This window comes from Ceratosolen solmsi, unplaced genomic scaffold (assembly GCF_000503995.2).
Source record: "Ceratosolen solmsi marchali unplaced genomic scaffold, CerSol_1.0 scaffold7, whole genome shotgun sequence".
NCBI lineage: Eukaryota > Metazoa > Arthropoda > Insecta > Hymenoptera > Agaonidae > Ceratosolen > Ceratosolen solmsi.
This window is the reverse complement of record NW_011948413.1, coordinates 10808804-10822202: the sequence shown is the minus strand read 5'-3', so window position 1 is coordinate 10822202 and position 13399 is coordinate 10808804. Positions and strand designations below refer to the sequence as shown.

The window sequence follows — 13399 nt, the reverse complement described above, 5'->3', positions numbered from 1 at the left end:
AATTTCGGCGATAAAGGACAATCGGCGCTCTCACCTTCATCCACGAGCTGTTGGTGGGGTCGAGTCGGCCGTTGAGTGTGACGGTGTCGTCGACGTGAGGACTCAATGATCCGGTGATGTTCATCACAGGCACGGCGAGGGTCGAGCCGTCCCTTTTGCGCGTCGGGTCGAGCTCACGGGCGATATTAAGGTCCGTGCGGCGCACGTAGCTGTCGATGAAGAGGGCGAGGTTCGTAGGATTCACCCGACGCTCGAAGTAGTTCTTGTAGACTTGTACCAGGTCGTGATTCCTCTCCTCGGTGCCCTGGAAATTCGAGTATATCAATTTTCTGTCGGGGACGCGCGGTTGCGCTCTAGATCGTAAGGCTGCGTGCTAAAGACTCCCCTCAAAGTGGAATCCTAGCGTCATTTTTGTATAGTTTATCAATTAAGTTGATGTATTGCTTAGGGCAATGCGTGGGGAGTAATAAAACCCTGATATTGTGCAATAATATTTAATAAGTATAACTAATAGTGAGTACCCAGTGCTGCACGTTAAAATTGTTATTCCATTGTAATGAGCGCACTATTATTATTCGCTTAAAGAAAAAAAAAAGTTTGATTTTGTAGTGAATTTACAGATTAATTATAATAATTAACTACTGATATCGCCTCATTTGAATTCATGCGGAATATTAGCACAATTGAATAACATAAAATCATTAGATATTCATAACAATGTTCAAGCATCTAAATTTGGGGATTTGTTAATGAAATTCGAAAAACATTACTATTGTTAAGACGTCTATTGCTTTAAGTCAACTGACCTGGACTCTCTTGCTAATTTTTAAAACATAGACATTTAACAAATGATTTAACAGCCTCAGTGATTTTTATATGTACGTTATGAATGCTGAATACTTAAATAATAGTAATAAGTAATATTGATATTCTAGTTGTATTCATCAAACTATAATATAATAACAATATTATAACGGTTTACAACGGTTAAAGTTTAATTAAAATTTGTGATTGCAAAAAAAAAACATTGAAAAATTACTTACATATTACTCGAGGTATTATTTCTATCGAACATAAGCTTTACTTAATAATTTTGACACATAATTCACCTTTAACATTGTTTTTTTATTAATGATAAATAACAATTACGTCGTAGATAAGTAATATTACAAGATTATTTATAAAATTTTTGATAAATGATGAATACGTGCAATACTTTTGTACAAAATAGGAATATAAAAGGATAATGTAAGTATAATGATTGATACCTGAGATATGGCGCAATAATTTTAAATATTATAGGCGACACATGCTAAGATGAAAATTTCAACTGTTTAGCTCTTTTATATTTAAAATTCCTCTAATGCCACATAAACCTCATCACAATTGCAAATACTACCGCGTTAGCTTTTTACATCGTGTGTAAAAATAAAACTATTTACACGTCGAGTAAATCTGCTTTTCTCTTATTTTCTGCTACTATTGCGGATAGATTGCGCGCGGGCAATTGTTGCCAGGGGAAAAATGACAGCTAATGGATATATTCCTGGTGGAACTGTCAGTGATCCGTTAATCCAATTTTCCGAAACTCGCGTGGAATCGCACGGCTGGCAAAAGTCGATAATTCGGACAAGTGCCGTAAACTAGCTTGAACGATGAGCTTTCACGTGCGTTTCGCAACTCAGTCGAGCAAATTATCTTGCGCGTCGAAAACTCTACTAATCATCTGCCTGTTCGTCTCGCGATGTTCGCCACACGCTCGCGCGCACATAGAATTTTCACGATAAACCATCGTATGGCATTCCGCTCGTTACACGCAACGATTATCAATTAATTTTGGATAATATCCTCGATTCGTTTATTTTTATCAGCGATTTAATTTATATAATGTTATTGGAAAATGGATTATAAAATTGAGGGAGTAGGATTATTCATTCGCAGTCCATTCATATCGGATATTCTCAGTCTGCCGCTCGGGTAAATGCCATAGTTATTATTGTTATCGTATGTGCGAGCAACGACGTACATCACGAGTCGATAATCTTTTATTTCGGTCAAATGAAATCTTATAAAAGTACAAAATGCAGCAGTTCGCTCGACGAAGAATTTCCACTTGCATTTAATTTAGCCGCTATTCACGGGCTTAACAAATGCCCACGCTATCCCGACATTGATTCAAATGTCGTCAATAGATTGCGTCCGAGTGGTAAGCAAAAAGGGACAATATCATTCGTATCGTTATCTAATTTTCCATTGATAAGTCAGCTAAGCCACTAGGCGCCAAGTGCACAGCTAGAGATAAAAGCGGGAGGAACAAAAGCGAATGGCTCACCCTTCCAAAGTGGTGCCACATGAGGTAATCGAGGACGCCTTGGGTCATGCCCTGGGAGCGCAGGTGTCGGCAATTGAGCTTCTGATAGCCCCACTCGATCCATCCTGCCTGCGTGGACACGCAATTGATGAGGCAGAGGGCATTGACCTTCTCGGGATGTGCCAAGGCGAATCGGGCGAGGATGTTGGCGCCCGCCCCGACTCCAAACCCGATCACCGATCTCAGTCCGAAGTGGCCCACGACGAACAGCAACTGCTCCGCCAGCTCTTCCATCGTCGGATAGATGTATCTGTGAACGGATACGCTTTACACGCTGTGCTTGTAGAAAAAATATATCTATTATTCAACTAGATTATCCGCCGGCTTAAGCCTATTTATCTATCTCGGCTCATTTTCTCACCAAACAACATAATTCGTTTATTTTGGTTTATCATAGTGGCGAGGGACGGGGGCTTATTGATTTTAAGGCGAGGAGTGGTAGCGCCGTTTTAAATTTTCACTGCAAATACCAAATTGACGAGCTTGCCGTTCGAATATTAATGCGAGTATTTTATAGGGTGAACTACGCTCCCATTAATTCAGCCGGCAAATAAACGCTTATGGCACAATGTATAATAGCGAGTCAAAGAAAGGCCCGACTCTTAGAATGAACATACTGTAAATTAATTATAATTTGTTTGCTTAATGATTACAAAAAGAAATTATTTTGTCTCGAGAGATTATTGACTTTTGTATTATCGTAATCGACGATAATTTGAATTTATTTCATGTAAGTCGATAATTGTCATCGACATTACTAGCCGCTTGACTTTTATCGTTAAGTAATAATCAATTAGATAATCCACATATATTGCGATTCTAGTTTGACGAAGTGTCGATCCTTATAGTATTCATTAAAGTGACATAAATACGTTTATATAAATATATAACGTTGTCATGGATCCTGACAATAAATGCTAATTTATGATAGTATAAATGAGCATACTTTAGATAATAAAAAAAATACTATTCTTCTAATTGAAATATTATAAAATTTATAATTTAATCATCATTGTCAGAAATGGTATATTAATCTATGTTTATCATCAACTTCATTTGACTGAAATTTATAAAAATTACAATTTACTTCAATACAGCTATTCTTAGCAAAATAGCAAAAACATTAATGCAAATACGTCAAAATTGGTAATGAAGGCTAAAAGCTTTTGGAATTATCAGGACTCCTACGATAAGCACTAAGTTCAGCATGTATGAAGAAATATTCATACGGTGAGTATTTTTAAAATCACGTAATGCCATGTGTGACAGTCATTTTTTATTATATTCTATGGTGTTGTAAGTGTTTTTAAGATAAAAATCATAAGAAAAAATATGCTTAAGGCCGTTTTAGTCTTTGCCTGAATAGAATGGCGATAAAATAAAATACTTTATACGATCGTTATAATAGATGAGTTTTTATGATCACTAATGCCTCTCGAATTAGTATGTTTCATTCGATGTAAATTGCATGAAAAACGAAGTGGAAAAATGTTTAAACGGAAAGTACATTATAATCCTTTTTACAATACTGACGAGCATTGTTTTTATTTTGAGAATTGTTTTCATATTGATTAAGTGGAAAATTTGTAAAATTCAGGATGTGATTAATTTTTATTAATTAATTGTTATATTCCAGGTACGAGATGATCGTTTTGCGATAAATAAATAAGTGGATCTGGACAAGTGAAATCTGAAATAACTGGAGTTACATTATAATTATGTAATAGGCTTGAAGGGATTGTTTATTGGTTGTAAAAAGAAATAGAACATTAAATAAGAAATTTAATGGAAAATATCAGAGTTTAAATACTTCAAATAACCCATTTTCATAAAGGGTAAAAAAATTTTTTTATTTAAAAGTTATTAGATTTATAAAGAGGCGCAGCTGAAATTATTTTCCAATAAGTCTGCGATAATTTATTTTTTAATTGTCATTTTAGTAGATTTTTGCAGCATATAACTTTTCTGAAAAATAAGCTCTAGTCTTTGTAATAAAATAAGTAAAAGTGTACTCGTTCGATCCAAATCCGTTCATATTTGATAAGTTAATAAAGAAAACTGCACTAGTTAGTGGGAAAATTTTCGTCAGATTGTAAAGAATACACGAAGATAATTGAAGGGGAAATGCGCGCTAGTAAAATATGTTCGCTAGCCGCCAATTTGCCCAATGTAAATGTTTGCAATGTACTTGCTCATATTCGCGTTAATTGAATTTTCAAGTAATTTATTTGTTCAATTTTTAGCTTAGTAAAATTTCTAATTATTAAGTGAACGATGTATAGATAGATTTGCAATTATTGAATTTTGAATTTTCGATCGCGTTCGTTATTGTATTTTTCTATTTCATTAACTAATTTAGACAAGCAAGTAGAATATTTGAATTAGAAAATCCCAGTATTATCATGCATAGGAAACTAAAATTTAATTATACATACAATACAATTTATACAGAATTATTTAATTGTAAGAAAATGTATTAATCACTATTCAATATAATTTGACCTTGACACATTTCTTTCCTAATAATTTACCATAGACTAGTGGAATATTATGCCGACTGTCGGAAGTATCATTAGGTGGCTTTTTGAATAATTACTTAAAAAGAAATGAAAATAATCAATTAATTTGGTTATAAAACGATGAAATTTTTTGTTGATTTATCAGTAAAAAATGATGAATTTGGCACGCGATTCTAAGAGCAGAGCTCTAACAGCAGAGTTTAGCATGCAAATCTGCAATGCAGTCGAAGGTATTATTTGAATTACTTATGCCCCAAAGAAAGAATTTCTATTGCAATGACCTTTTAGACTTATTAATAATAATAAAATGTTATCACATATTCTGTGATCCAATTAGATATTAAGTAATAAGTTAAAGTATGATCATAGATTTACATATACAATTGCTTAAGATAAGTGTTTAAAATTATTTATAAACGAACGTTTAATAACGTACAGTAGAAAGGAATTTAATCACTTGTATAGTACTTGGATAAAATTGAAAAGTCTCTTTACGATTTTCTAATTTTAAGCGTTTCGACGAAAGGAAATGGATTAAAATGACTAATGTAGATAATTGAGTAATAGTGACACTTAAGATTTATATTAATATTAAAAAAATTTGGGTCAATTATAGACAGGAGCATTTGATTTAAATTGAAATTAATAATAAGTATTTTTTAACTACTTGTATTTTGATTAAATTTAATCCTCATTTTTTTTTTCACCAGAGAAATACTTTCTCACCATATAATTAAAATTTTGGATACTCAATCATGACAAACCATTATAGTTTCATCACATTAGGTTGAAATGCTATTAATGGCCACCTCATTTTCAGCATGTGAGCCACTTTGCAAAATTATTGTAATGCGTCACATGACGTCACGTCAATCGTAAATCTCTATAGCTCGTAGTTGAATACACAGTACACATAAGCGATTCGTAACGAGTGTGCACATACACGTACGAGTTGCGCTTGTACTACTCCCAATGAAAATGATTACTCGTTACTACGATATGGGTAGCTTTGATTATATCAGAATTAAAGACTCTAGGAAATCCAGCATAGGACCTCTAATATAAGGCGATTATAATTATGCTCTCAAATTGAATATTTACATCTTATTTCTAATATTTCCCCATCAAATTGATAGAGTCGACGAATAGCTGTTACTAATATCATAAATATGTGTATAATTGAAATCGATTATCCCTTGCAATTTTAATCACGTAAAATTTTTTTTATATTTTTATTAAAAGTATCGTTGCTGGCTTAAATAGCATTGTAAAGTCTAACATTCTTCCAGCTAGCCTATAATTTTTCTTATGCAAACATTTCCATAATTTATTTTCTTGCCTGTTTTCTCATGACATTAAATGCTTAATATACGCGGTAATGAAAATATTACGATATTGTCTTTAAGATTTATTATCTTTCAATTATACGTCTTGACAGGAATAGATTAATATATGAAATAGTATTGTCTAATTATAACTTATCGTTCTATGCAAATGTTTTTTGTGAAATTTTTTAAAGTATATGAAAAATAAGCTTCGAAAGTTATGACATTTTTCTTCCAAATTTGGAGAAGCGATCGAAGAAGTTTACGAAATGTATTTAAAAAAAAGATAAATATAGCATGACCGTCAACTGCAAATATAAATATCCATTAGAAACAAACGTGCCGATAGGAAAATATATATTACAAAAGATGTTTTAAACCTACTGTTGAATGTCAATCTTAGTCTAAAAAATTTGAGATGGATAACTTACTCCTCAGCTAATGTCGCAGCGCCTTCCTCTTGACCTGGGGCATTAACGTGATAAACGCAGAAGTTTTCTAGGAGAACTCGCATATCGATGTAATTGAAGAATCCTTGGAAGCTCGAGATATCTACAAAAAAAAGTCTGTACATTAATATGATCGGATTTGTATTCATAGAGTAGGGCTACGGCTCGATAAAATATCGGTCATTATTTCTGTTACAATCATATTTATCAAATTTATTCAAAGATATTTAAGCAAAAGTTAAAGAATGTTTTGCAGTTTATTTTCCTTGATTCTATTCGATCGTGGATTTATAACTAAGAAAATTTGTAAAATAATATGTTACCCAGCTGTGTATAAAAATATTTAACGCGTTATTTTTATGAGAAAGATATTGATGCAAGAAAATAAAATATTTTCCACTAAAGATATTTCCAATATGTGGGAGAAAAGTGTTACCATTACCATACTTACAATATTCTAAAATTTTTTAAAAATTGGAATATATTTCAATGATACCTTCATTTATGTAATATCTATTTCAATAGTAATTTATACGTAATATACGTACATATAAATGTGGTTATAAATTCGATTAAAATTTTTTAGAAACAAGGAAATAAAATATTTTTAGGAAATATTTATGAAATCGATAATGGTACACACAATTTGTTTATCCTAAAACGAAAAGTCAAGGGACTTGGATTCAATCCAAATTCCCATCACAATTTAATTATTATACCTGACTATAATAGCATCATATATCGATTTTATTATCATAGAATTGAGATAATAAATATTTTATTCGAACAGACAAGCTAATATTCTTCGGTGTACGAAAATGTAAATTCATTCTAATTTTACGCTCAATTTATCGCAACTTATAGGTTCCTCCACCGACATCATAAAATTTCATAAACCATTGTGAAAAATTTATACGTAAAAATTTTTGTGTTAGCTGTATATTAGTATATTTAATAATAAATGGGAAATAAAATATTTTGGCATCTATGTTGGAATAAAATTAATAAAAGATAAAAATTATATATTTGTGTCATCGCTCACAACGAATATCTGCTTTCAAACTAATTAAATATGAATTCTCAATATAATGGGAGAGTCGTCCTTTCTCATAATTTTGAGTAAATTTTTTTTTCGTAATTTCAGCGCACAGAAAAAGAAAAAATTAATCGAAAAATCTTACAAAATTCTTAAGAAAAAAAATAGATTTTCCGACATCTAAAAGAATCTTATATTAATAATGTTAGAAATTAGAATTTTAACGTAGAATTTACTTTTAATAATTGCATATTTTCAGCGTACGCATTTAATTTACCAGACTTATGTATTAGTCATTTAAATTTTCAATATAAGATTATTAAACGTTATTTACTAACATTATTATTACTTTTACCTGTCGAGTGAGTTCATTTAAGTCAACGGGCCATTAAAACGAAAAGTTTTGAATTGATGTATCTATGTAGATGGATTAAATTGCTGTACAGCAGAAAGTTTTACCAGTGATCGGAAAACATAAATGGCATATAAATAGATTATTTACAAATTATAATTCACATATTTTATAATGTATTTACACAAAATCAATGTAGAATAAAAAGAATTACTATTATACGATAAATAGTATGAGAATTTAATGATAAATTTTCGGTTAATTAATAATTACTTATGAAATAAAGTATAACAAATATACCTAAAAGGAATTCATTTTCACTTACAAATTTTGCAATTTACTTCTTTTATATCTATTATTTCTTAGCGTTGAAACACTGGTTTATACAATACTACATTCTTTAAAAATAAAATATATAAGTATTTTCTAGATGTCTGATTCTATTTGTTATGAGCATTATATTCACGAGGTAATAGATCTTTACAAGTGTAATTTTCCAAAAGTGAATGCAATTTGTTATTCTTTACAAAGTATTGAAATATATAGAACAATATTATAAATATAAATTAAAAAATATAAATGAAAATATTAATATATAAATTTCAGTTCAGTATGGCTTCGTTCATTAGCTTCGTTATGAATTAAAATTTGTCCTTATTTCTAGTATATTTTGTAACATCAAGCATTTAGCTGAAATTCTTCGTTTTCTTGGAGATTTACACTACAAGTCACCCGACACATATAAAAACTTCGATCCGCGCGTTCAAATACAGTACGTAAGAGAAAAAACAGTACGTAAGAGAAAAAATTCTACGTAGCTCGTAATAATCTATCCTAAGGTGCATTTGACAACTCAATTACAATATTAATTTGGCCTTTCAAATGTATCGAATACAGTGCCAGCTCAACCGAATGTCACTTAATTTAAAATTACTCACAGTTAAGGCCCAGATCGTGATAGGTGATAATAGCAGGCTTGGCTCGATTGCCTTGGACGGCGACAAGTAACGAGCCTTTATCAGTATCAACGCGTTCCTCGCGCACCGAGCCGTCGTCCCTCGTCAAGTACCTCAATGCTGGGAACTGCAGCTGGATATTCTTCAGCTCGATGTCATCCATACTGTCAGACGGCATCGCGCTGTTACAAGAAGATAAATATTGCAAAATTAGTTACATTGAAAGATGAGATCTCCTTCTAAAAGGATTCCCTTCCCCACCACTAGAAACCGCTTTTACACTTTGTTGCCACTCACTTCATATACTTCCGCTTGTTTCTTTTACCAACTGATGGCTTAACCATTATTATCGAATTTTCATAAGATATATACATATACATAACTACTTTTAATGATAATAATGGTAATAATGATAATAATGGTAATAATATATATTTTGGGCATTTCTTACTCTTTGTTATGATTTTTTTTGCTTAAAATTTTCAACGTTTACCAAGCGAAAATTACGATTTTATAAATTATATTTCGATTTTGTAATGGGAATAAGTAGTCGTTTGAGTATTTGCTTTTTAAAAATATCGGAATTTCATGAGATATTTAGAAAGTTAAAAGTGAATTAATAATTGTATCTTATTATTTCTGAATAACAATAATAACCGATTAAAATGTATATTCAAGTAATTTTTTGTAAAGACAATTTGAGAAACTCCCTACACAATATGAAAAAATAGTTCGATGATAACAGATATTGTAAACATAAATGGAAATGATAGGCCATTAAAATTTTTCTTTATTCTACATTAAACGTACAATGTCCATTAAAATCTATTTGAAATAAATATAATTTCAATTTCCAAGTTTACATACAGAATTAATAAGCAAGTACTTTGATATTTCATTTTTATTGTAAAAAATAAAAAAATAAAAAATACAAGTAATTTGATATAATAAATTCATAGCGCAAGTATAAAGTTGCTTGAAAGCCTTAAAAGTCATTCAAATTAACGTAAAGGAAATATTATTTTCATAATGTCATAATAATTAATTTTCAAAAATAAATGGAAAACTTTTAAAGTACATACATCACTGAAGTTGTGTCATCTAATTAGCAAATACCATCAAATAATTATAGTTATTATTAAAAATATTTTCAATTAATAAATGGAACTATCATTCGCACGAATAATTCATTAACATTGTTATAGCGTTTTAAAATTTTTTTAACGAGACTCGTTGACTGTTAAACAATAACACTATTAGTTCCACGTGGACATTATAATGTCAGCATTGACTGCCAAATGTTATTAATGATAAGAATAGAGAAACGTGTAAGCGATGATCGCGTTAAAGTCTTGGTTGCACAGGTATAAATCTTACGATCGATATTCAACTAACACGCGACAAGTAAAGTGGATATAAATTGTTTACATCCGACTATTTTATGACAAAAAGTTCATATATGAGCGATTAGAAATATCATTAAATGAAAATTACAAAAAGACTAGTAAATTTCGATAAATATCGATGAAAAACTATTTTTACACAGAGCGGATTCTTAATCAATGTCATTGAAACCAGATGAATCAAGCAAGCACTTTAAATTCGAATGCGTATAAATCTAGATGCCATTTAAATTACATTCGATAATATTGATATTATGATTATTAATAGGATCTAGATAAAGTTTAAATATTTTTTAATTACTTCAGACATTATCAATGATATTTTTATTAATTTTGTGCACTGAGTTGCGATTGCAACATAAGTTATACGATATGCTTATCGTTCATCAATCTTAATGAACGACTGACTAACGATATTTCGAAGAAAAATATTTATATATTTAACAATTTTACTCTTTAAATAAATATATAAATATATGTATTATTCGTTGAAATATAAAATGCTCAATGAATAGATAGATTTTTAGTAGGAGAATGAACTTAAATTATTTTGAGAATTTTACGTTTATACATATATTAAATATGCTTAGGTATTACATATTCGTTACGAATACAAAAATTGAATGAAACTTGAATTATATGCGCAAATGGACTATTTTCATCACAACATAATAATCAATAATTTTAAAAAATTAGTTGATGTTTGAATGTAACATACAATCCCAATCATTTATTTAAAAATACACAAGTCATCGATGGAATGAATAAAATATTTCATAAAAGTTTCTTAATAAAATATTTCAAGAAATAATAATTTTAATAATTACAGACGTCGAGGTATCTTTTGAGATAATGAAAAACACGTTCCCATCGTGCAATAGTCGAATATTCAACAAAATAAAGTTACACTTGAATAGAAGCTGGCAGCAATCGATTATCCCATCGTCGATGAATCTGTTCTCTCTTTCTCTATTTAACCTTTATCCCTCCTCACTACTATAATGCATTTAGTGAACTCGATCGTTGTGTTTCGGTTCGGAGTGGGAATCAAATTTGGACGCCAACAACGTATAATGAGACAAATGTATCGTCGTTCGCCGTTGCCGGATATCGTTTCAATCATAATGCGCGCGCATTATAATTCGATAGGTCCTAGAAACTAGCGAGGAAATTTAATTACTTGGCGAAAGGCTTGAAATTATGGGGAAAAGTCGCGAGCGAAGGAACGAGATAGAGTTCAACGACCGTCTCAAAACTTTCACGCGATGTGAAGAAAAGTGCTCGTAAAATTGTTACACTGCCCGATTCAACACGAACTGTCGAATAGTAGAAATCCTCGAGAGTTTATAGCCCTTTTCTATTGAAGGATAGGCGATTTCATATGTACAGTTCAGAGTTGAAAAATTTATAGATGAGTTAGATAACTGGCGATGGACGATTGAGGACAAATCGATTGTATTTATGAAGAGTTTTTATTGATCGCTCATACGAGTTAGTGAAGGAAGTGATGTATTTGCTTGGGTTTATTTGTTACGCGTGCGGTGCTTATTGGAAAATAAAGACACAAGAGGTTTCTGAATTAGGTCTGAAGTGTTCAATTAATACTTAAATTATTTATTACCATAGCCTCGATATAAGCACCTCCATATATAATTTTTATAATATAAATTATTATTTCTATATAAAAGTACAATTATACAGGTAAAAACACAACGGAAAAAGTGCAATATTTCTATAAAGAAGTGTACCATTTCAACTTCATGTATTTTAAAAATGCAGTTTATCACATAACTGCGCCCATTTAATATAAAAAGTCGACAAGTTTACCGATAGTTCAAATAATCACTCATAAATACTTACTTTTAAACTCTATATCTATTTTGATGAATTTAAAAAAAAATTGTTCATTACACGAACGTAAGTAGTATAATGAAATATACGAAGAAGCTAATACTTTTTTTTTATATTTAGTTTATAATATACGATATTTTCACGATAAAATAATAATGCAACAATTGTTGATTTCTGTGTTTTGGATATTTAGAAATTCTGTAGTTTGGACAATTAATAATACTTTTAATAATGACGTTATTTTACCATCTTTATAAGCTATCAGACAAACTTCAGCTTAATAAATTTTTATAAAAAAATTAAATACATAGCAAGTACTTTATAGTAATATAAAATTTTTCAAATAAGCTTTTTCACCTTTTAAGCCAACGTAAACAACTCGATACTACATCCGAATTTGTAAATACTTAAATACTAATTCGCTTGCAGCTTGTATAATGACCGACCCACCCTCGCTTGACTTTCCATCAGGAAAAAAGGAAATTGAGTAGTTGCACGCTCAACAACTTCTTTCAAGTAACGAAACGTGGAATAGTACACAATCAACTTAGAGAAGGAAAAAGAAGAGGTAAACGGCATTAAGGAGATGCCTCGGTATAAAGTCAAGTTACTTATCCAAGTTAACCCCGCAATAGTCACGTGATTCGTATGATAAACGGCGGAGATCGCCGGTGTCGGTAGTCAAGAAGGACAATGGATTGGCCCAATGGACGCGTAATGGATAATTTGGCTACGGGACCTCAGGTATGCGTGTGCCAATATAAAGACGGAATGCGTGCCTTTATTCATGGGGGATGATGGTGGTCGAGACGGGGACGGCGAGGGCGGCTGCGATGTTGGTGTTGGTGTCGATGTCGCTGGTTGGCGTTTTCGCGGCCGACCATCGATCGGTCGAGGCCACGCCCCGACGAGACCAGACGGAGCCTGCGATCGCGTGAGACAGGATGCAGTAGCTTTTTCCTCCCTCTTGTGACCCAGACTGCTTTTTCGGGTGGGAAGGGGCATACGACCGTAGACGTTGCACGGCTGCACGTGTAATTCATTCGGCGCAAATTCATGCTCTCTCTCTCTCTCTCTCTCTCTCTCTCTCTCTCTCTCTCTGCCTATGTAACAGTAGTGTCGCCTGTGTCCGATATC

At 31.5% G+C, this 13399-nt stretch overlaps 1 protein-coding gene across 6 annotated transcripts in view; it reads right to left on the bottom strand.

Moving 5' to 3' along the window:
- Positions 1-13399, bottom strand: part of MESK2 (misexpression suppressor of KSR 2) — a 59313-nt gene that overhangs the window by 6801 nt on the left and 39113 nt on the right. For all 6 annotated transcript variants that reach the window (XR_913062.1, XM_011506176.1, XM_011506172.1 and 3 more), the window contains 4 exons: positions 8991-9190; positions 6647-6767; positions 2333-2621; positions 35-304 (listed from right to left, as the gene is read on the bottom strand). Coding sequence is in view for 5 of the 6 variants with exons in the window: in XM_011506176.1 (XP_011504478.1) it covers positions 35-304; positions 2333-2621; positions 6647-6767; positions 8991-9190 (880 nt within the window). In the remaining variant the exon portion in view is untranslated. The remainder of the gene's footprint in view (positions 1-34; positions 305-2332; positions 2622-6646; positions 6768-8990; positions 9191-13399) is intronic.